Source organism: Xiphias gladius, chromosome 11, assembly GCF_016859285.1.
Source record: "Xiphias gladius isolate SHS-SW01 ecotype Sanya breed wild chromosome 11, ASM1685928v1, whole genome shotgun sequence".
Taxonomy (NCBI): domain Eukaryota; kingdom Metazoa; phylum Chordata; class Actinopteri; order Istiophoriformes; family Xiphiidae; genus Xiphias; species Xiphias gladius.
Window position 1 is genome coordinate 19557360 of NC_053410.1, and position 19823 is coordinate 19577182.

Below are 19823 nucleotides of genomic sequence, written 5' to 3' on the forward strand. Positions count from 1 at the left end.
AGAGAAAACGGTGCAATGACTGATGAGTACAACTGCAGTGCTGACTTGACATGAATTCTGAGGTTGGTGTCACAGGATTTTATGCAAGATGAATACACACAGGCAGAGTATACAGACAGTTTGGAAAGGTGATTTCTGGAGGAAAGGGAAATGCAGGTGGGTGTGCCTGGCAGGGCTCAAGTCACCTTGTCAGCAGACACGGTGAACTTCTGAAGCTGTATGGGAAGCTGTGGGTGGCCTTGAGGAGTAGTGGCAAGTTTGGGCTCTGCTCTGGGCTTCCTGCTGCAAAGAAAACACAGGCATGTGACTCCAATTATGACTTACATAAATACCTCTCATTATGTAAGTCACAGAGAGAGCGGGAGAAGGCAGGCTGAAATGTCACCTTTCCCCCTTCAATTGATGCCTGACGATGACATCATTTGCACAGGCAGGGCCGTCTCCCACAGGCGACGAGGTGTGGTTCACTGATTGCTGTTCCTGGCTTAGGCTACTCGGTGTTCTCCCACCACTCCCACATTCAACCGTACTCTGTGGACAAAAGAGTGAACGTCTCTGTAGGAAAATCTAAAAGATCAGCAACATGACATGTGAGTAATGGTTTGCCTCTTCTGTCAGCCATCCACCGAATAAATGTTGACCGGATGCATAAAGTTTTCAGATGGAGGATTTTATGCTGTGACCAGACACTAGACAATGAGGCTTTGCAGTAGCTCACTGCTAATGTGAATGTTACAATGTGGCTGGAGGCTGGACAACATCTGCCCACAGTAGAGTAAAGTCTCTCCTGTAAATTACCCAAAGCATACTTACAAAGGTTGGCTATTCTTAGTGAAATAACCCAGAGTAAGCTAAAGATACAAGCTGCCTTTTCTGTTTGACGGCATCACAGTTTGTAATAAAATACTATAGATGGCAGCAAAAGTTTAAATTAATTATAATTTCTTTATGAATGATCACATTAAGCCTAACAAGGTTGCCAACATGTGCTATACCACTGATGACTAAAAAGCACGAAAGAGCAATTGCAATTGGAGATTCAACCCTTTTTTAAATCCCTTATACCCAATTCTCATTAAAATAGCAGCAGTGCTTTTCCAGCCTTAGATACAGATTTCAATGGCCGTCCACTCTGCCTCTGTTTAGAGCTATGCAGTGGAGTTTTTAGAAAGGTCATGACCAGAGCTACAGACCTTGTCTACACGCAGAAATATATTAAAGACGTCAACAACTACTAAGTCTCTTTTACAACCATCTGAGTATTTTAAAGGTTGGCCAAAGGACTCTGCAGTAGGGTTTCCAGTGAGAGCTACATGTATCTGGACTATTACAGAGTGGGACATCCTGATAGTTGGTCTTTTTACCATCTGCAGTCCACTATAAAAGACTGTCAAATAAATTGTATTGCAACAGGGTCCAACAGAACCAATGCGAGAATGCGTGTTTGATAGTAAAAGCAATCACTAATTTAAAATGTTTTCTTTTCTTTATGGGTATGTACTTGTTTGTACGTCCTTGTATTGGGTTGTAACTTTAACTGAAAATAAAGTTTTATTTGCTTTACTTATCAAATCTGGATGGCATTAAATATAGCAGAAATAAATAAAGTGTGAATTTAGTAAAACCTTTTCTTATGCTGCCATTTCTCTGTCTAACTGTATGAATAATGCCGACCATGCTGTGTTAATTGTTCTACATAACATAATGTCTTTTACATATGCCAGTAAAAGCAGTGCTGGCACAAGTAAGGTCTGTGCAACAGTCCGCAAGGCAAATATGCATCTGTTAATGCTTTCAAGTTGAAAAAAATATCAGGGATGCTTAATTTTTGCAGCAGCCAAAAGGCAAAAAAAACAACATAAATAATAGTGTTTTATGGAGTAGATTTAATTTGACCATGTTATTTTCTGACTGGGCTTATAGAAGAAATGACTCAGACAGGAAAGTGTCACCTCCAAAATTATGCAAGAGATGCAGTAAATTGAAGGGGTCTCACATAATTTTTCTAACATGCCAGTCATTTTATGGGCACGTCTGAGTTTCAGAGAGGCACATTATCAGCCCATTTATGTGTTAAAGCTGCAAAACTAACATTCTTGTGTGATTCATTTGGCAGGGTTGATAACCATCGCTGATGTCTCCTCCTCAGATATTTACTTCTGTCCTTCATCCTTCACAGTGGCTTCCACTGTAAATAACTCCTGTGGTGCACTCAACATCCAAATCTGCCGTATGAAAAACAATTATGTCAGCCACAGCAAAAATTAGCTGTCTAGTGATTTTCTATGTCATATTCAATGGTATTCTGTGTTTTTGGCCTCATCGAATCATCTCCTATTTCAGCATACTTTTCCCTATCTGGGTACTGTAGATTCTTATCTGTTTTCTACTGAGCTCCTCTTCCCGTGTGTCTTTCTGCAAAGTGCTATGTAGTGATGTCAGCCAAGAACTATCACTTAGCACCAAGCCCATCTGGTCTGCAGCCTCAACATCTGGCTACAATTAGCCTGAGAAACAGACGATAGCCATGTTTACCTCCAGAAACAAGAGGCCATACCACTGCTAACACAGACGTGGACATTTAGATTATTATGCATGTACCCATACACATACAAACACTCCTACCTTTACAGTTACCTTTAATCAATGGAGTCAAGTTTTACCAGAGGTGGAGACTACGACAAAGAAAGTGTGTTTGTGCAAATGTGTCTGCAGATACACTGAAAGTCTATCTACCAGCACATATGCAAATGTCTCAGAGTTACTACCAGCCCACAAACCTGTGCAGCTGCATCTCGTACCCTTAAAAATACTGTAATTAATTCAGCACACCTGGAAGATGAAGTTAAAGCACTGCAAAACTATGTGACAAATTACTTTTACTGTTCAACTGGTGGTTGTGCCTGGCTCTGAGTTTGGCTCCCGGGTTTTGTTTGGAGTGTCTCATTAATCCTTCCATAAAGAGTAACGAGTGGGGCTCCCATAGACAGTGTACCTAGGTAACTCATAGCTCCCAGTGCAATAAAGACTACTAACTGCAGTGAAAGGGCTCAGGGCAGCCATGCCAACAAGCTCAGCACCCTTTGAGAGAAACAACTGAGCCAGGCTTGCCGGGCTCCTGTCACAGGTGCGAGGCCACGGGGCCAGTTAGAGCCTAAAAACATGAGCAGGGAAATAAACTGAACCAGAAAAACAGGGAAAATGGAAAGAGTGAAGGATCTGGGCACTTTCTCACTGGGCAAAACAAGGCCAGAGGCTCAGCTGGAACTTCACTAGAACTCAGGGTCAACAGAAGGAGGGGAGCCTTGCATTATGGGATATCTTTGGCCTGAATATAAATAGCCAATGTGCATTTACTTACGGACTGTGAAGAGATTCAATGTGCTAACTTAAAAGACTAAATATACACATAATTACTGGTTTTTCACATACCACACACTTAAGTTTCTGAATTCCTCCTCTTCTAAAAGACGCAAATAGTATTTCCTTGTAGGTTTATGGGCAGTGGGATTACTATAAGAGCACCCATGTGCTCAATAAAATTCTGGTAGGCCTCCAAGAATAGGATTATCATGTCTGAGAAATCCTCATGCTCTGCAGATAGACCACTCCCCCTCCATTGACCTGCAGGCCATCTATTAATATAGTATGAATCCAATGACTATGTACTTTTGTCAGAGCTGTTGAAAGCCAAGATATTATTCTACCGTAAAGTGAAATTTTGGGTCGGCAGGAAAAGCTTATTTGCTCTGGCCCACCGTTCAACCATGTTGTACAGTCACGGCTTGACATTTTTCATGGAAACTTACGGAATTTTTGTGCCAGGGTAAATAACACCTCTGATAGCTCTTCCTGTGACTCCTACAGGTTAATACTCATAATGTTTGCAGACTGAAGTTTGTGTCAAGAGATAGAAAAGCCTGGCAGGAAAACAGAAAACAAATTTACATATTGCTCTATTCTATACAGCACTGGTCTCTGAGTATTAGAGCCAAACTGGTATTCCTCTTAACCATCTTATCGAGGGCTTCCTCAGAACTGGGACATTAGATAAATTTATTAAATGCAACTAACTACCTGGTAGGATGGAAAACCAGCAGTATGTTGGGTGCCAAGAATAGAAACCACTGCCCTACAGCACATCTGACAGACCCCAGAAATACTGTTATTTAGGAAAAACCTGCTAAAATTGTAAATCAAGCATTTTCCAAACCAGGACAAAGTGCGTCACATTCTGCAGCCACAGAGGTCGTTGCACTGGAAGAGGCTGAGCTCATCCTTTGCCAGCACTGATGGCGTTGTTCTCCCCCAGTCAAGAGCCACAGTGTGGTTTCTCCAGTAATAGAATGAAATACCAGAGCAACTTACCACACAGCCTTTCAGACGATTCTGCTCCTCCTTCACCTCCTTTCCCATGATCCTTTGTGTCTCAGTTCCCACGTTGCACTGGGGTTCTCTGGCCAGTGTCAGGGGGTCAGCATCTTCCCTGGTGAAAGTGGAGCCAGTGGGAGGGAGTGTGGTCCTGTCACTCCTGCAGGACGAGCAGAGCAGGAGGTTACTGTGGCGCTGACAGCAGGGCTTCAGAGGCCCATGGTGAACTCCAATTATGGCTCTAAGTTTTTCTACCAGTGTTTGTGTTATTTGGTTTAAATAGCAATGAACCACAGCGAATAAGACAGATGAGATGATGTAATATTTGGATCTAAAGATAGCCCACTGACATGAGAAGCTCTCAGCCTGAAAAATATTTGGAAAGCAGGAGATGTTAGAGATGGATGTCAGAACTGTGGACTAGAGGATTATAATGAACATGGAAAATGTTCAGTCTTTTTTGCCCAGGTAGAATATAAGGATTGCAATGTTATCTGTTGGCCAGTCCAATGCTTAATTGCAGTACAAGATAACATTAAAACTACTGGCCAGACTGATATGATATTCATAATCCTGATAAGATGGATCCTAGCGATTAAACTTTATAACAAAGTTATAAAGTTTCTTTCTTTTTTCTTCACCATCGCCGTCATCAAGTTCCCACTTTTATACAAGAAACATCAAAAATCCAGTAGGCAGATTGCCTTGAAATTTACTGATGCTTCCCAGAAGAGGCCCTTCATATTTCAGACATTATTTCAAAGGATGCCTCATGTTTTACTATGCTTGCTGCAGTATTGTAACCAATGTCAGAAATTCAGTAAGGACACCACCGCACAATCAGTATGTCATTTATTGTAGTTTGGTTCCAAATTTACCGGAGATTTTAAATGTTCATTAAGTATATGCGGCATTGCTTCTGATTGTATAATGATGCAATAGTCTGAATTCTTACTATAGGCTATTAAAATAACAATACATCTTTTCTACAAATGCTGTAAAAATTCCAAAATATTCTTGTAAATATGTTTCATCTTAGATTTAGTATACTATTTAAGATGATGGCAGGATTTTAATAGTGAGAAGGGAACAAACCATGTTGCCAGCTTAACTCAGTAAGCCAAAAAATTATTCACCTAGTACAGTAGTCTTTTTTTTTTTTCAAATTCCAAAACAGTGCAGAAAACTGAACATTATAAACCAAAAAGTGTGTGGTGAGTGATGCTCCACTTGGCAGGCGGTTTCCAGACACCCGGATAGACCGGTCCTTCACTTTGCTTATAATTATTCAACGACTCAAGCCCAGATAAACATGGCTAATCAAGAGAAAGAGAAAGCTCGCTTTCATTTGGAAAACTTCTAGGTTTTGCCAGTGCAGACTTTAAATGTCAGGTACCAGAAGAGTAATAGCAGCAAAAAAAAAGTTTCAGCTCAATGAAAACCTGTGGAGGACCAATTACTGGGTGAAATGGCGGAGGTATTCTTAGGGCCACCAAAGTTGCCGGTGGTTTCCTTGGCCTGCTGTCTTACCTGAAAACCTTCGTAAGAAGTGCCCAGCAGTCCTTCACCTCCCTCTGCTTCTGTGTGACACCAGCAGCCAGGGCAGGATGGAGATTAGACAGCTGGGACATGTTCACATCTAGCATCTACCACACACAGGCCTGTAGGTTAGTTAGAGAAGGCTTCTGCAACACACTTTCAGGATCTGACCAAGTGGTGCTGCTTTAAGTGAAGAGATGTTTCCTACCATGATTTGACTGGCAATGTCCCGGATTTCTCTATCTCCAAGGCTGTCCAGCTCTTTGGATGCAGATATGCTTTTCCTCTGAAAGAAAAGATGTGTAAAGGTACATGTGAGCAAAATGTGAATATCAGCTCCAAGTAGACAGAAACAATGAAGCTGCCAGGGAATTTTACCATGTTGTTAATAGCAAACAATGTATTATCGGCCTGCTGGTAGAACGAGGACACCTCCAGTGCCAGCTGAAGATTTTCATGGTAGTTTTTTAGATGAGACTGGACCTTCAGCCACCTACACAGACAGCAGATGGCAATACAGATAAGTTCAGTATTCAGTTAATCACTAGATTGTAGATGCTTCATGCAGCATACAAGTTCAACTTAAGGGTCAGTGTGTACATTTTATTGATGTGTTTCCTCCTGCTGGAGATGTTTTTGCCATCTGTCTTCCCTTGTTTCTCCAGTTTTAGGGCCAAGTGGTTGATCTCCTCGTGGAGGTTTCTGTACAGCTGCTCATCCTGCAGGGAAACAGTAGAACACAATCCAACTATGACCTCAGCTGTCTTTACCATACACCCTGGGAGACAAATTACAGTCAGCCATAGATAAATGACTTGGAAACCTCCGCAAAATCGTAAAATAAACCATTAACATATGGGAATGTGTATAACTTTACCTCAAAAATGTTGTTTAGCATGTATACTGTTTTTTCTGTTAATTATTTATAGTTCTTTTGCTGGTTCCTTTACAATGCTCACCTGTTTCAGATCTAAAATTCTCCTGGTCAGCTGCATTTTGTCAACATTTTCCCCCAGGACATTTACCAGAGACTGCTCCTCTTCCTGCTGGCACACATAAAAGTCGGTGTTTATACCCCTCATTTATTAAGAACCCAACCATTATTTCTTTTCAGAGGCACCAGGATTAAACAACATTACCCCTGCTACCAAGGAGGATGCTAAACAGAAATAGCCATCAGCATTAGGAGCGAAACTTTGAACCTGATACTGATGTGCAAAGGAAAGACTGAGAGGAACTAAATGGAGAATACTGTCTCCTCTAGGGATGGATGTGTTATTGACTTCATAAGCAACGTCCTCCATTACATTCCCTCAGGTCCATTATCAATCATCAGTTCCCTGGTGCCAGACATGGACATGATCAGGGAGATAAACACAGGTCTAAAACAAAGTAGATGATTGCTTTTTGATAATGACAGGCAGATGTTTTACACCAGTGAATATACACAAACAAGTGATATCCAGGATGCTGAGCTAATTTCCTGTATTAGCAAGTGCTGTTTTTTTGTGCCAATTATCCGGGCAGCTGTTGATTAGAGCTGTCCGTCCACTCAGACTCATGAGTGAACTATCTGTGAAATTTAAATGAAGGTGCTTTAAAAATAACTCAATAATCTGAAGTACTCAGTTCACATTTCATCCTGTTTCACATTAGTGTTAAAATTTAAAGATGAGAACACGGATGAAACAATAGAAAATGCTAGCATCATGCAATCAACAATAAAATAAAATACCACACTGCACAACTTGCTGAAAAACAGCCATTATTATCAATAAATGCAAAAGTTTTACTCAATAGAGCAATAGAACTGGCTCTTAAAAGGATGACAAAAGGGGCAAAAATAGCCTTCACTCTGCAGTGAAATGTAATTCGTAAACTCAGTATAACAAGAGAAAAAGAGAGGAATGTTTTTTTTTTACCTTCTCTTTAATCCATGCCTCCAGTTTATCCACTTTTTTGTTGAACTCCTGCAGGTTCTTGGCTCCACCAAGGGCCCTCGTCTGATTTGCAGCCGTCTGTTTAAGGGTCTGCCACTGGTCCCTGAGCTGGCTGAGCTGCTTCTTCACCAGATCAGACGTAGGGTTCAGCCTGCTGATCAACTGCTCCCCCATCTTTTGAAGCAGAAAGACACATAGAGTCAAAGTTCATATTCGTTAAACCGCAGATGGAGCAGCCAGACTAAAACACAACAGTGGCTGAGTACATTTTGATGCCTCAAGTTTGGCAGAGTCGTTGCTTCACAACTGTTGGAAAATTGCCATTCATATCTTGGATATAGCCTTGAAAAATATCCTGGTTCTGCTCCTACCTTTCCTGGGCTGTCTGAGTGTCAGGGAAGGTTAATTATCAGTAATGTACCATTTCCAAACATTTTCTCCGGAGGGAGAAAGTATAAACTGGCTTGACAGAGCCGTCTGGAACACTGAAGGGTCTGCTTTTCTCTCTGGTTTGAAATGCCTACGAGACTATTAAGTTAAGTGTTGTGTGAGCTAACACGCGCTTTTAGCAACAAAGACAGTGATTAATGGTTCCATTCAGATCCCCATTACCTGTTAAAAAGTTCAAATAATTATTTCCTTTTGGATGTGTGTTGCTCTGGTGTGCCTGTTCAGGTAAAATGGTAGTATTTAAGTGAGAGTCCAGCCTCTTGTTTAATCATTTTGTTACCTGGTTGAGTTGGATTAGTGTGTTCTCAAAGTCTTTGAGGTCCCTCTGGAGCGTCTGCGAGGCTTCCTCCCAGTCCTGCAGGGGGCAGCGCTGAATATTACAGCCATCCTTCAGATCCTGCAGTTTGCCTTTGATCCACGCCTCCGCCTACATCACAAACCGACACGGACAAAAATGTTTAAGATATGCTTTACACTGTGCACGGCGTAGTCGACCACGTTGGTCTGTTTGTGGACCTGATTCAACTGTTCAATGATTTTTCTGTTTCATTTTAAAGTGAAATCTTAGATTGCAGATGTAATATATCATCGCTGAGGTTGTATTAAGCAACATTAACTCTTAATGCATAAATTTCACATTCACACTGTTATTTGACGTGGGATCGGCAACAATACAAAGTGCACTTACGAGAAATGCATGACCTCGCAGTAACCGTAGTGACAATAACTGATTTGCCCCCGAGTTAGTTCTGTATATTTTGTTATGTGCTAAAAAGTGAAATGATGCTATAATGCACAAGTGAAATAAATGTGGTGAACAGATGAGTTGTACGGATCAATATTACACATTGCAAGGTGACAAAAATTACCATCAGATTTCGTTTGCAGTGTTTTTCAATTGAATTTTTATACCTAGAGCTTTAACACCCGAGACTCATCTACAGCCTGTTGGTTGTGTGAGCTCCGCTGTGTGACAGTGCACTCAACAAAGTGGTAGTAACAGTGGCAAACACAGTCTTATTTCTGCTGACCAGGAGAGCAAACACTGTCTTCCCTGACTTAGAGTAATACGGAGCCTCACACACATCAAGAACACCCCTTTGTTCTCCAATGTCATATTATGCGGAGCAGCAGTTTCTCTTGGCAAGTCCCTGGACTCCATTACATAAGGCTTTGTCTTATAGAGCTAAATTCTCTGGCAACATCTGTATGGAGTGAGAACTGAAAACCAAGTGGCCAAAGTCAGAAGTGGTGGTTCTTTGCAGAAAACAAACATGTACTTCACATGTTTGTTTTCTGCAAAGAACCCAGTATGGGAAGTCCATGACACACCCAAGTCACAATTATTGCATGGATTAGTAAATCAACTCAGCTTCTCCCACTTCTCCAAGTGATCCCAAATGAGTCATGAAGTTGATCAAATCAGCAGAACTTTATATTTCACAATGTTGTTCTTACTCTGCAGAATATCAAATAACAATTAAGCACACAAATAAGTTCATTATAACATTACTTCAAAACATTTTTCCCTGGGAATTTAGTGTGACTGATATTGAATATTATAGACTCTACAGCATCCCGGCTTTGGAATCAATAAAACATCAACACAATACATGACACGACCCCTAGACAACTTTTAGTTATAGATTAAAATGTGATGTCAACTCTCCTCAGAGAGGCAGCTCATTAACTTTACAAGGCCCCCAGGACAGCAGAGGTATTTCTGGATTGAACAGAAGGAAAAGAGCTTGACAAAACAGGCCTGCCCCTATCTCCTCGCACGGGGTCCCATGGCATTATAATGACCTCATACAGGAAGTCTATGATTCCCTTGTTTCTTCCTGTCCGCTCTCCACAACAATGGTCTGTTTATCGAAATGTACAGTTGGGCCTTAGTCTAGCCACAAAGAGTAGACAGCTAATGCATCCAGTTCAGATTGTAACACCGCTTCTGATTTTTTGTGAAAAATCTATGGCCACACAAGAAAACACAGCTGCAGTTGACACATAATAAATTCCAAGTTTGGTGATTGTAAGAAGAAACCACTCTTTTTTTGACTGTTTTTAATTTCTACAAGCTTCTAAGGCACCAAATTTGAGCATTTTAACTGAAAAATTAGGACAAAGTATGCACATCTTTACACTTTCTAAAATGTTTACAGAAAAGCCAAATTTTTAGCCTCTCTAGTAATTCAACTTGGCCCTGAAAAGACTGTGGGAGTTGAAGTTTCTCCACTTTCTCTATCATGAAAATCAGAAGGAGAAAGGCGAGATGTTTTGCAGAGCAGCCTCGGAGACAGATGGCCCTCAGTGAAGCCATGCTTCTCCATGTGGTGACCTGCTTTGCTCTCCTAGTTTGAAAAATTTGAGGCCTTTAAAAGTCTCTCCCTGGAAAGCTCACTTCCACTTCCACAGTACTGTAATACTGTAATAACACATTTTCTTTAGAAATAGTAGTTTTTTTCTTTGTCCAATTCGAGGGTGTAAGGACAGAGGGTGTCATAATGCTGTACAGATTGTTAAGCCCCTTTACTCAAATTTGTGATTTGCGGTTTTGGGCTTTGTAAATAAAATCTGACTTGACTTCACTAATCAAATCCTTGTAAAACCCGTAGATCTCCAGGTACCAAAACCTCACGGCTATTTAAAGTACATCATCAAATAAAGTTTTCTAAAAGCAACAGAATTGCAAGTTCCAGGCGAAGAGCAAAGGGGCTCCTAAGCTTGTTAACATTAACGACCTGCTACAGAGCTGTTTTCAACACATACATACATCATATGTTTCTTTCAGCTCACACATCCGAAATTTATTTCTGGTTTCTGGAAGTAAAACGGCCTATCACTTGGACAATTTCTCAACAGAGGTCTGATGACAAAGCCAAGTGTTGGGCAAAATGTCCCTCCGCCGAACTCGCTGAAAAATGTCCTTGTATGCCGGGGTGAACGCAGTGATGAGATAACACAACCAGTTGTGCTGCTTGGCTGAGTCTCTCTGGGCCATAGGCGTGAAGAGATGGAGCCAAACAATGATCTCATCCCTAAATAATTGCTTCACTTGTGGCGGTTTCCCCTCCCTCTCTTCCCTCAACCGAACACAGCTCATACAGTCCTTGGGACAAAATAAAACCCAGTACATATTTTGTTCTCCTCGGAGGGTCATGCGACAGGCCGCTTCCATTCTGATTTAATCTCAGCAGCATAGCTTGTTGCTTTTGAGTTAAACCCACTCCAGCTTCTTTTCATTTAGCATTTTTGCATCAAAGGAAATGAGAGATTCTGATAAGTTTAATTTTAAAATGATTTAAAACATCTCCCTCCGCAAAATATGCATATTCTGGAAAAGTGAAGCGGAAAAAGCACACCCTCCTCAAACAATTTATTAGTTTCCAATTATATGGGGGAAGACAGAAATGCAAGGTGGAAAGTGCAGCACTAGCTTCTCATGAACAGGGATTCAAACTTGTGCAGCATGTGACAACGTGGTGGTTTAAGTTTAGTAAGAATGGTACATTTTACCCGCAGTACTTCCTTGTTGAAGAGCGAGTTGCGCTGTGTGAAGCAGTCACTCTGCGATGTAACAGCTGCCGACGCTTCACTCTGTGTGTGTAGATGACTTTCTTTCCTCGGAGGGTCTTTCTTCTGCGCTTCAGGCACTGAAATCTGTGTGAGCACATAACACAGACAAAGTGTTGAAAATGTGACTGCAATTTGATTTACCGAACAAATTTGATGGCAACATTAGCCGTTCTATCTGGATAAAACCTGAACACCAGATGATGCTTGCCTCTGATATAACCTAGAGGAAGGAGGTACAGCTCTCCAGCTATAATCACCGCATAATAAGGGGATGTTTAAGTGTCCATTCATGTTACTTTAATTACACTCTTTTTTTTTTTCCCCATTGAGAGACATTACCAACATGTGTCAGACTGGCCCCAAGGTCCCTCTTAACAAAAACCTACTGTCAGCACTACATGAGATGAAATGAACACGACTGGCAAAACTTCACTAATAGACAAGCATTCCGGCTGCTCTCCAATCAGGAAACATCTGGGCACATGAAGGAAGCGGGAATGGACAGATCCTTGGATGTCTGACATTTTTTACTGTCAGCCTTACATGTAAACATATCACCTTCGAAGGACTTTGGTAGATCGAGTTCCCTCTTCCATCCCTGAACGGATAAAGGCACCAACACCTTCTCTTGTGTATTTAATAGCATTATTTTCCATTTGTATGAATAATATATGATTGGAGGAAAAGAAAGGTGTTGTTGTGACTACAGAATAAGAGATGATGTAAATGATTACTGTAGATTTTGGTTCTAAAAGGGGAAATGAGGCTATTGCTGTGTCAGAGCGTTATTTTAACCAGCCTCTATAAGGACTTGACTTCAGCAAGCCTTTTCTTTTGTTAACATCTTCCCTGACCTCATGTTTTCCAGTGAGCCCTGCCTCTGCGGGGTCTGCTGTAACACAGCACTTCATCCACAACGCACACTGATGACTTCAACAAGGAACAGGCCAAATCCAACAGTCCACTGACTTTAAACAATATCCTACAATATACTTATACTGTTTTCATTCTGTGGACTGTTTCTTTAATAAATTGCAGCCAAACGAGAGATAAAAACAGGCTATTTGTGAAGCGTTAGAGACAGATTGCTCGTTTTTTTACAGTCGTTTTACAACTCTGTGTAACTTTGATCCAAATGTATATTATAATAAAATGAGTTTGGCGAACACACCACATGACTTCACTTCCTTAACTCCAAGAGATCCATCAACTCCACAGCTGGCAGTTACGACTCCACTGCCCCACAACAAAACAACTGTTTTTCTAAAGTCTGGATAAGGTTGGGAAAAGTAGCACCATTGTCAACAACAAAACACCCAATGTAAGAAAATTAGTTTAGGCTGAATATGATACTCATACAGTAGTTTTTTTTTTGGTTTGTTTTGTTTTGAAATTAAAGGTCCATTTACTAAAATCAAATGAAACAAACTCGTTGTTTTTCAAAAGCTACTTATTCGTCATTTTTAATTGAGCAGTTAGCTGCATCTTACCTGTTGGGCATTTCTCTCTCCGCTCAGTTGCACCCTGGCTTGTCCGTGTGTGGGCTGAAATTCATCACTGCTGTCTTTTCTGAGTAAAACCTGAAACATAAAGACAAAATATGCAGCTTAGGCTCTGAAAAATAAGCCGTAAATGAGCAGAACCATCTGGACAGGACGACGAACATTATGGAAGAAAAGGGGACAAACTGCGATTAGCATTTTCTAGAGGGTTTGGAAGTGCACGTGCCTATGAAAAGTGCCATAACCACTATGAATGTAACATTTTCTTCTTAATCTCGATCAATTCTGGATATCATCTACAAGGTTTTACATTCTGCTGGAATAAAGGTGTTAAACAGTATGTTATAAAGATATACTATTACAACCACTACCTCAAAAATGATTGAACTACAATTAATGTCATGAAAAACCGTTTGGTTCTTTGGGAATGTGACTGTACATTGAAAGATTGTACAAAATGTCTACTTTCCATGCAGAGTTTGAGGTTATTTCTTGTGCTCGTAGATACATTGCCATCTTTTTGTCAAAACAGTTCAAAGTAAATGATATATTTATGTACCTAGCTTATGTGCCTAAAACAACAATTTACACCCATCTTTGAAAACCTAAATTTAGTCTTTATTTAGTAAAATTGTAATTTTCATCCCGATAAGTGCCTTTTAATTATGCCGCAATTTTAAAAGAAATCACACCTTCGTGTTTTATTTAGTTGTTAGATTTGGATATTTGCTTTATTAAGGGTGTACTTTACCTTAAATTGAGAATTGGGCTTATTCTCACAGCTTACTCCCACAATCCTGGGGAGATGTGGATCTGATGTGCTTCTGACGTTGTTGTTGTTATTGTTGTTTTCAGATGTGGACCCTGTGATGGAAAGCTGTGTCGGTCCCACTGCCAACTTGTCCTCTGATCTTTTTTTCCCAGAGATTGTGATCTTCTTGATGGATCTGGAGACAGCAGAGGGGGAGGCAGTGTTCTGGTTCAGGTGGTCCTCTGCTGCCATGTGCTCTTGGTTGCGCTTCACGGAGTCTACCTGCTGGACGATAGGTGAGACGAGACAGGGGCCATGTGGGCCACAGACCTGGGATCGACTGAGGTAGAGCGAGTTCAGGTTGTGCTGTAACGTGCAGTTATCCAGACTCGGGCTCTGCAGATAACTCTGTGTAAAATCCTGGCATTTTGGCACAGCGGGGACTGACAGTCTTGTCCCGATGGTGAAGGGCTGCACCTTCCTCACAATGCTTTCAGACATGACCAGTGTCCTGATAAGAAAACAAAATACACTGAAGTCCAAATGAGCATTTAAAAAAGTCTGTCACATCCCTTTGTACACTCTCCTCACTCAACAATTGTCCAGTCTGTGTTCATCAGGCGAGTAGAGGGTTGAGCAGAAAGTGGAGGGAGAGCTCAGTTCTCCACCTTCTTGTGCATGTTGAGAATGCACAGCACGCAGCCCAGGATGGCTTCCTTGGACTCCTGGGATCGAATGCGGTCCCAGACGTGGCGCAGCGCCGTGCCAAGGTGGGCAGCGCCTGTAGAAAGGCTTCTCCTGAGGAACTGTGCCACTGAGCCTGCCAGTCTGCTACTGAGGAGCCTGATAACCAGGGACCGCAGCAAGATGAAAACTGCTGGCATGCTGCCTGACTGTGCTGTGCAAAAAAAAAAAAAAAGAGAAAAAGGAAAAAAAGAAAGCTAAAAAGGAGGGGGAAAGAAGAGGGTTGGTTAAGAGAGGGGATGAAGTCACCACCTCTCCACTCTCTCTCAATCTCTTTTTCTCTCCGTCTCTCTCTCTCTCTTTCTCTCTGTCAGGAGCGACAGAACAGAGAGGGGGCTGTAAAGCCTGGCTGTCAAAACTTCCCCGCTGAACCCGAACAGAAAATCTGCTCAGATAAGAAGCGAGAAGTAATGGAGTCAGAATGAGAGACCTCTGTAAGACCTCTTCAATCACAGCTTATCCTCTATGAGGTAATATCCTCAGCTGAAATACGTTCACACACACCCGCACAGCCTCTACCTTACCTCCACCTTGTGGAAGTGCAGAGGAACAGATTCAGCCCTGAGGTGTTGTGGTCTGTTCCAGTGAAAAAATTGCAAGACAAAAAAAGGCTTTCAGAGGCAGATTAAAAAAAAAAAAAAAAAAAAATTCCAGGGTAGTCTGCTAAAATCTGAGGAGAGAATAAGCCTCAGAGGCTCATGCGAGCACCGTCTGTCCAGGAGTGAGAATGCTTTCCTCAGCTCAGAGCCTCCTCTTACCCCATCAGTGAGGACCAGTTGTCACACAGGTTCACAGTTGAATGGAGCAGAACATCCCTGTCGCTCTGCTCCTTAAACCTCGGAGCTGCTGTTATGACAAGTGTGGGGGGCAAGTAACAGTCAAGCAGATGATGACCCCTACCACTCCTTAATGGTGGCCAGGGTTCAACGGAGCACATGTTGGGCTGACTGATTGGAATGGCAAGGGTGGCGTGGGTATGCGAGGGGGGATGGGGATTACTGAGGGGGGCAGACAGCAGAGAAAATATTTGCAGGGAGCAGACGGGAGAATCTGCTTCCACTGGTGAAAGCTTTTCCCAAAAAAGGAACTCTCACTCCTCACTTTGCTGCCCTCCGACGCGACCCCTGCACCTGGTCCAATGGCTCTCCGGAGCAGTTCAGCCACTTACAACGAAACCCAGTGAATACAATGAAAGGGAGGTTATTGCATGCCTTCAACACAGTGCTTTTTCAAAATTAGTGTTCACAAAATATCAACCCATGCAGTAAAATTACATAAGATTTAGAAATAGAAACACTAAAAAAAGGTATTCATTCATGTGCTTTTATGTCTCCAGTGTGACTGTTCTCTTTGGGCCAACAGTGGGACAACTCAGCAGGGCTCCATATGGCAGAGGTAGCCCTGGAGTCGACATAGTTAATGATGCTTTTAAAAGAGCTCTGGTTTCATGATGAAGTCATCTAAGGAAGAGTTTTAATGTGTTGCAGCTTGAAATCAGAGATAAATTCTGCCCAGGATGGGTGGTGTTCACACAAGGCTAGATGGGTGGAGTTCCAGGGGTTTGGCTAACTTCAAAATCCCATTTCCTCATAATGCCGGGCGGGTGGCTCTAAAAGTGTGTGATTTATGTGTGCAGTGAGTACACTGTGTGACTATGACACCATGGTATTCTTAAATGTTGGTTGTGTTCAATTGGAACATTTGGAAATGTGGGAGGTTATTTTTAATTTAGAATCATTTTTTGATGGGAAGGAAATATATATAAACGTCTTTTTGCAAGTCTTGTTGCGTAAAGGCAAACCAGAAACCAATCCACATCTTAGCCTATGATACATCTTGAAGCAAGTAATCAAAAATCCATAACAGATTAACCTCTTTAAATTAGTTTTTCTAACTCTGACAGCTTGACATTTACAACACAACCACAGGGTACACAGAACTTGCAAAGACATAAAATGGATTAGGCTACAGGTCTGCACTGTTTGCAACCATGTTTAATAGTGAGTATTGTTTGATCTATCCTAAAAACAGTCAAGAAGAATTATTATTTTAGTATTTTGTAGTGTAACATATTTATTAACTTCCCATTTATACATGAAGAATATAATGAAAAGATTGCGGTTTTTCACAGAGAGGACTAGCCTAAAAATCATACCTCCTAAATCTTTCTTAGTAACTAAGTGCGCTTTTAGCATTTTGTATAGCATCCTGTAAGACTTGCTAAAAGTTGACTTGTACACTTTTAGGCTATAAAGAATATCTTTATATCCTATGCGAAACTCGTAGTGCAAACCTTTTTTAGTAAAGGTCTTGAAAACTTTGTTGGATTTTAGTCAGGAAGATTTGTTTGTGTATACCCCGTTTTAGCCTGTAAACATTTATAAAGGATGGAAAGTTGTTTGCTCGCAGAGTCACTGTCAGATTAGATTTGAACCAGGTGTCCCACCTCTGCCAACCAAGTCAGATTAAGCTACTGTAACACCTTCCTTATGTTGTTTACCCTGGAAGTCCTCCCTCTCTCTTCACAGCTCTCTTTCACATCTTGTGTGGAATGTGGAAGCTGTGCTGTCCACATCCGTTACAAATAATTTAAACCTCAGCCTTGATCTGAGACCTCTTTATATGTGCCATCTTCCTTTATTTGCATCTTTGAGGGTGGATGTTAAAGTCAAACTAGTTCTGGCCTGATGGCTGATATCACTGCCTCCCAAGATGATAATAAAAACCTGATGCTGTCTCACCACAGGCCCTGGGTGGTGATCGCCCTTGTTAGACATCTTCCATTTTATTAGATTAAGTAAATACGACTTGGAAGACTTGTTCAAGGGGTGATGTCACCGAGGCTGCCCGCATGAAAGGAGAGTGATAGCTGCGGCGGAGGACAGATATGCATGGGAGCTAGAGGGGGTTTGTACTTTTCCACCTAGTATATGTCATCACAAAGGCATGATCAGCCTGCTGGTCAAGTTTCAGTAAAGATAAGATTAAGTTTGTGCTTGGATCGTGATCAGAAAAGAAAAAAGTTTTAAAATGCTTGATATGAAAAGTAAAAGGAAAATGAAAATACTGACTTCACATGTGTTACATCAGGCGTGCTTGGCTTGAGCCTTTTCGTACCCAGAGAGGACTAACCCCAGCACTGGACACTTCTCCAGCTTAGCATTATACAGAAAACATCCTTGATCAACTGAGTTGAACTAAAACGTTCATCTTAAGTCACTAGAATCAAGTCTGTCTTTATTAGTTTTTTATAGTGATGGCTAAAACTGTATTGGTTGATGTTGGATGTCAGGCCTGGATCACCACCAGAATGTAATAATTTCCTTTGTGGCCCAAAACACTATTTTTAAGTTTTTACAAGCAGAACACAACCCAAGCATATTTATACTATTCAGCTACTTTTAACTCTATTTCAACTGAGAGAACAAAAGACTATAGAGACGGTTGATTTCTCTGTTATGCCTGTGAATAACAATGAAACATGAAATGTAAAAGGCAGCAGTAGATAGTGCCACGGAAACTGTAAAGTCATAAATTTGTACTAATGCATATCTGTTATTCTAGCTTTAAATTCCTTTGTTCTTAGCTCACAGGTCTGAACCCACATGTCCTAGCCTCTCAGATGTGTCACCTGTGGGCTTTTGTACCTCAGCCACCAAAGCTAATACAAAGCATAAACAACGAAACGATTTGTGCTTGAACAGAACAACATGACAGCTGCAGTTCATGGACAAGGGAAAATATAAACACATTAGAAAAGCCACATTTACAGCATTTACTTCATGATGTTCGCATGGGTTTTTCCCAACCCAAATCTCTTCGGCCCGAGCACAGACTGGGTTGCAACATAGTTTATGACTGAGCTTCAATCAAATCCTCTTAAATCACTGATTTAATAATAACATAATTGTGACACCCTGTTTTGATGCTCACCTGAGGCTTTATTTGACCTAATGAGACTTCATGCTTATCAGGTGAGCATCAACACACCTGTGGTACTTAATCCTGGGAGTCCTGTTTCAAACGTTTCTTCCGAACATGTCCACTCTTATCACAGTCATGAAGAGCCAAAGCAAGCTCAAGCATTGGATGACATCATATGCAATAAATTGCCATCTTAGTCAGTCAGTTCTCATTGTTTAGAGAGAGAGACAGCGCCAAGTTTTCCTCACAGCAGAAAGAGGCAAGCAGAGACAATGAAACTCAACCGTCTGCCATGACGCATACATTTTTTATCTATTAAACTGTAGCAGCATTGTTCCAAAAAACATTGCATTGTGTAAAATATATTCCACCTTATTAAATATGCAAAAATAATGGCATGTTATAGGTCACATTTATGGGTGGTTATCATGCAGAGTGGCTTTTTTAAAGGTAACTGACATCAGTTATGCCATGATCTCTGGTCTCCTCTTGCAGCATTTCCTCCAGGCAAACATATAACCCACAATATTTGTTCTATTCAGCCTCCAACTTTGGCAGCAAGGTGGTATCGTAGGTACAGAAACAGTTTCAGAAGCCTGTGTCACTAATTATGTTGAAATAAAAAGGCGGGAGTCAGACCTGGCTTTAAGACAAGAGGGCTTTTATTTTGACTCAGACCTAATAAATGGATTTCTTGTCCTACCATAACAACTGGCCTTGGCATTAGAAAAAATACATCAGGCGGGACAGTTGGGAAACAGTAATTTGGGAGAAGTAAGAAAAGTTTAAGATCAACAGATGCTTTCACTGGCTCTTAAAAAAGCTGATAATTCTAAGTCAACATTCAGGCTTGTCCACCAAGTCAATGAACTGGTCAGCACAGCAAGGAAATTTGTAGAAGATCAAATGTATCCACTTTGCAGTTAGTTTGTGTCTCTACTTCTGGACCAGAGGCCATTTGATGATTGCCAGCCATCAGATAATTTGTTCTCAACAAGTATAAGGGTCTCTGTGAATGAATTGATT

General features: G+C 41.2%; 2 protein-coding genes across 7 annotated transcripts in view; both read right to left on the minus strand.

The window, feature by feature from the left end:
• The window catches only part of LOC120796340, a 29650-nt gene extending 14996 nt beyond the window's left edge, over positions 1-14654 (minus strand). For 4 of the 6 annotated variants that reach the window (XM_040139072.1, XM_040139071.1, XM_040139073.1 and 1 more), the window contains exons 1-13: positions 14130-14654; positions 13367-13456; positions 11817-11960; positions 8581-8727; positions 7833-8024; positions 6870-6956; positions 6511-6629; positions 6289-6403; positions 6119-6196; positions 5902-6017; positions 4369-4531; positions 386-531; positions 186-282 (exon numbers count right to left, since the gene is read on the minus strand). In XM_040139072.1, the coding sequence (XP_039995006.1) occupies positions 186-282; positions 386-531; positions 4369-4531; positions 5902-6017; positions 6119-6196; positions 6289-6403; positions 6511-6629; positions 6870-6956; positions 7833-8024; positions 8581-8727; positions 11817-11960; positions 13367-13456; positions 14130-14630 (1995 nt within the window). In that variant the 5' untranslated portion in view covers positions 14631-14654. The remainder of the gene's footprint in view (positions 1-185; positions 283-385; positions 532-4368; positions 4532-5901; positions 6018-6118; positions 6197-6288; positions 6404-6510; positions 6630-6869; positions 6957-7832; positions 8025-8580; positions 8728-11816; positions 11961-13366; positions 13457-14129) is intronic. The other 2 variants (XM_040139069.1, XM_040139070.1) reach the window with 2 other exon arrangements.
• Positions 14655-14771: 117 nt separating this feature from the next.
• On the minus strand, positions 14772-15013 carry LOC120796341 (protein myomixer-like). The gene has a single exon (XM_040139074.1). It carries the CDS (start codon positions 15011-15013, stop codon positions 14786-14788), a length of 228 nt encoding a protein of 75 aa, XP_039995008.1. The 3' UTR covers positions 14772-14785.
• Between the last annotated feature and the right edge of the window lie 4810 nt (positions 15014-19823).

What these genes read in the sequence shown, in the direction of transcription:
- LOC120796341 (XM_040139074.1), bottom strand. Translation starts at nt 15,013, where the DNA reads ATGCCAGCAGTTTTCATCTTGCTGCGGTCCCTGGTTATCAGGCTCCTC.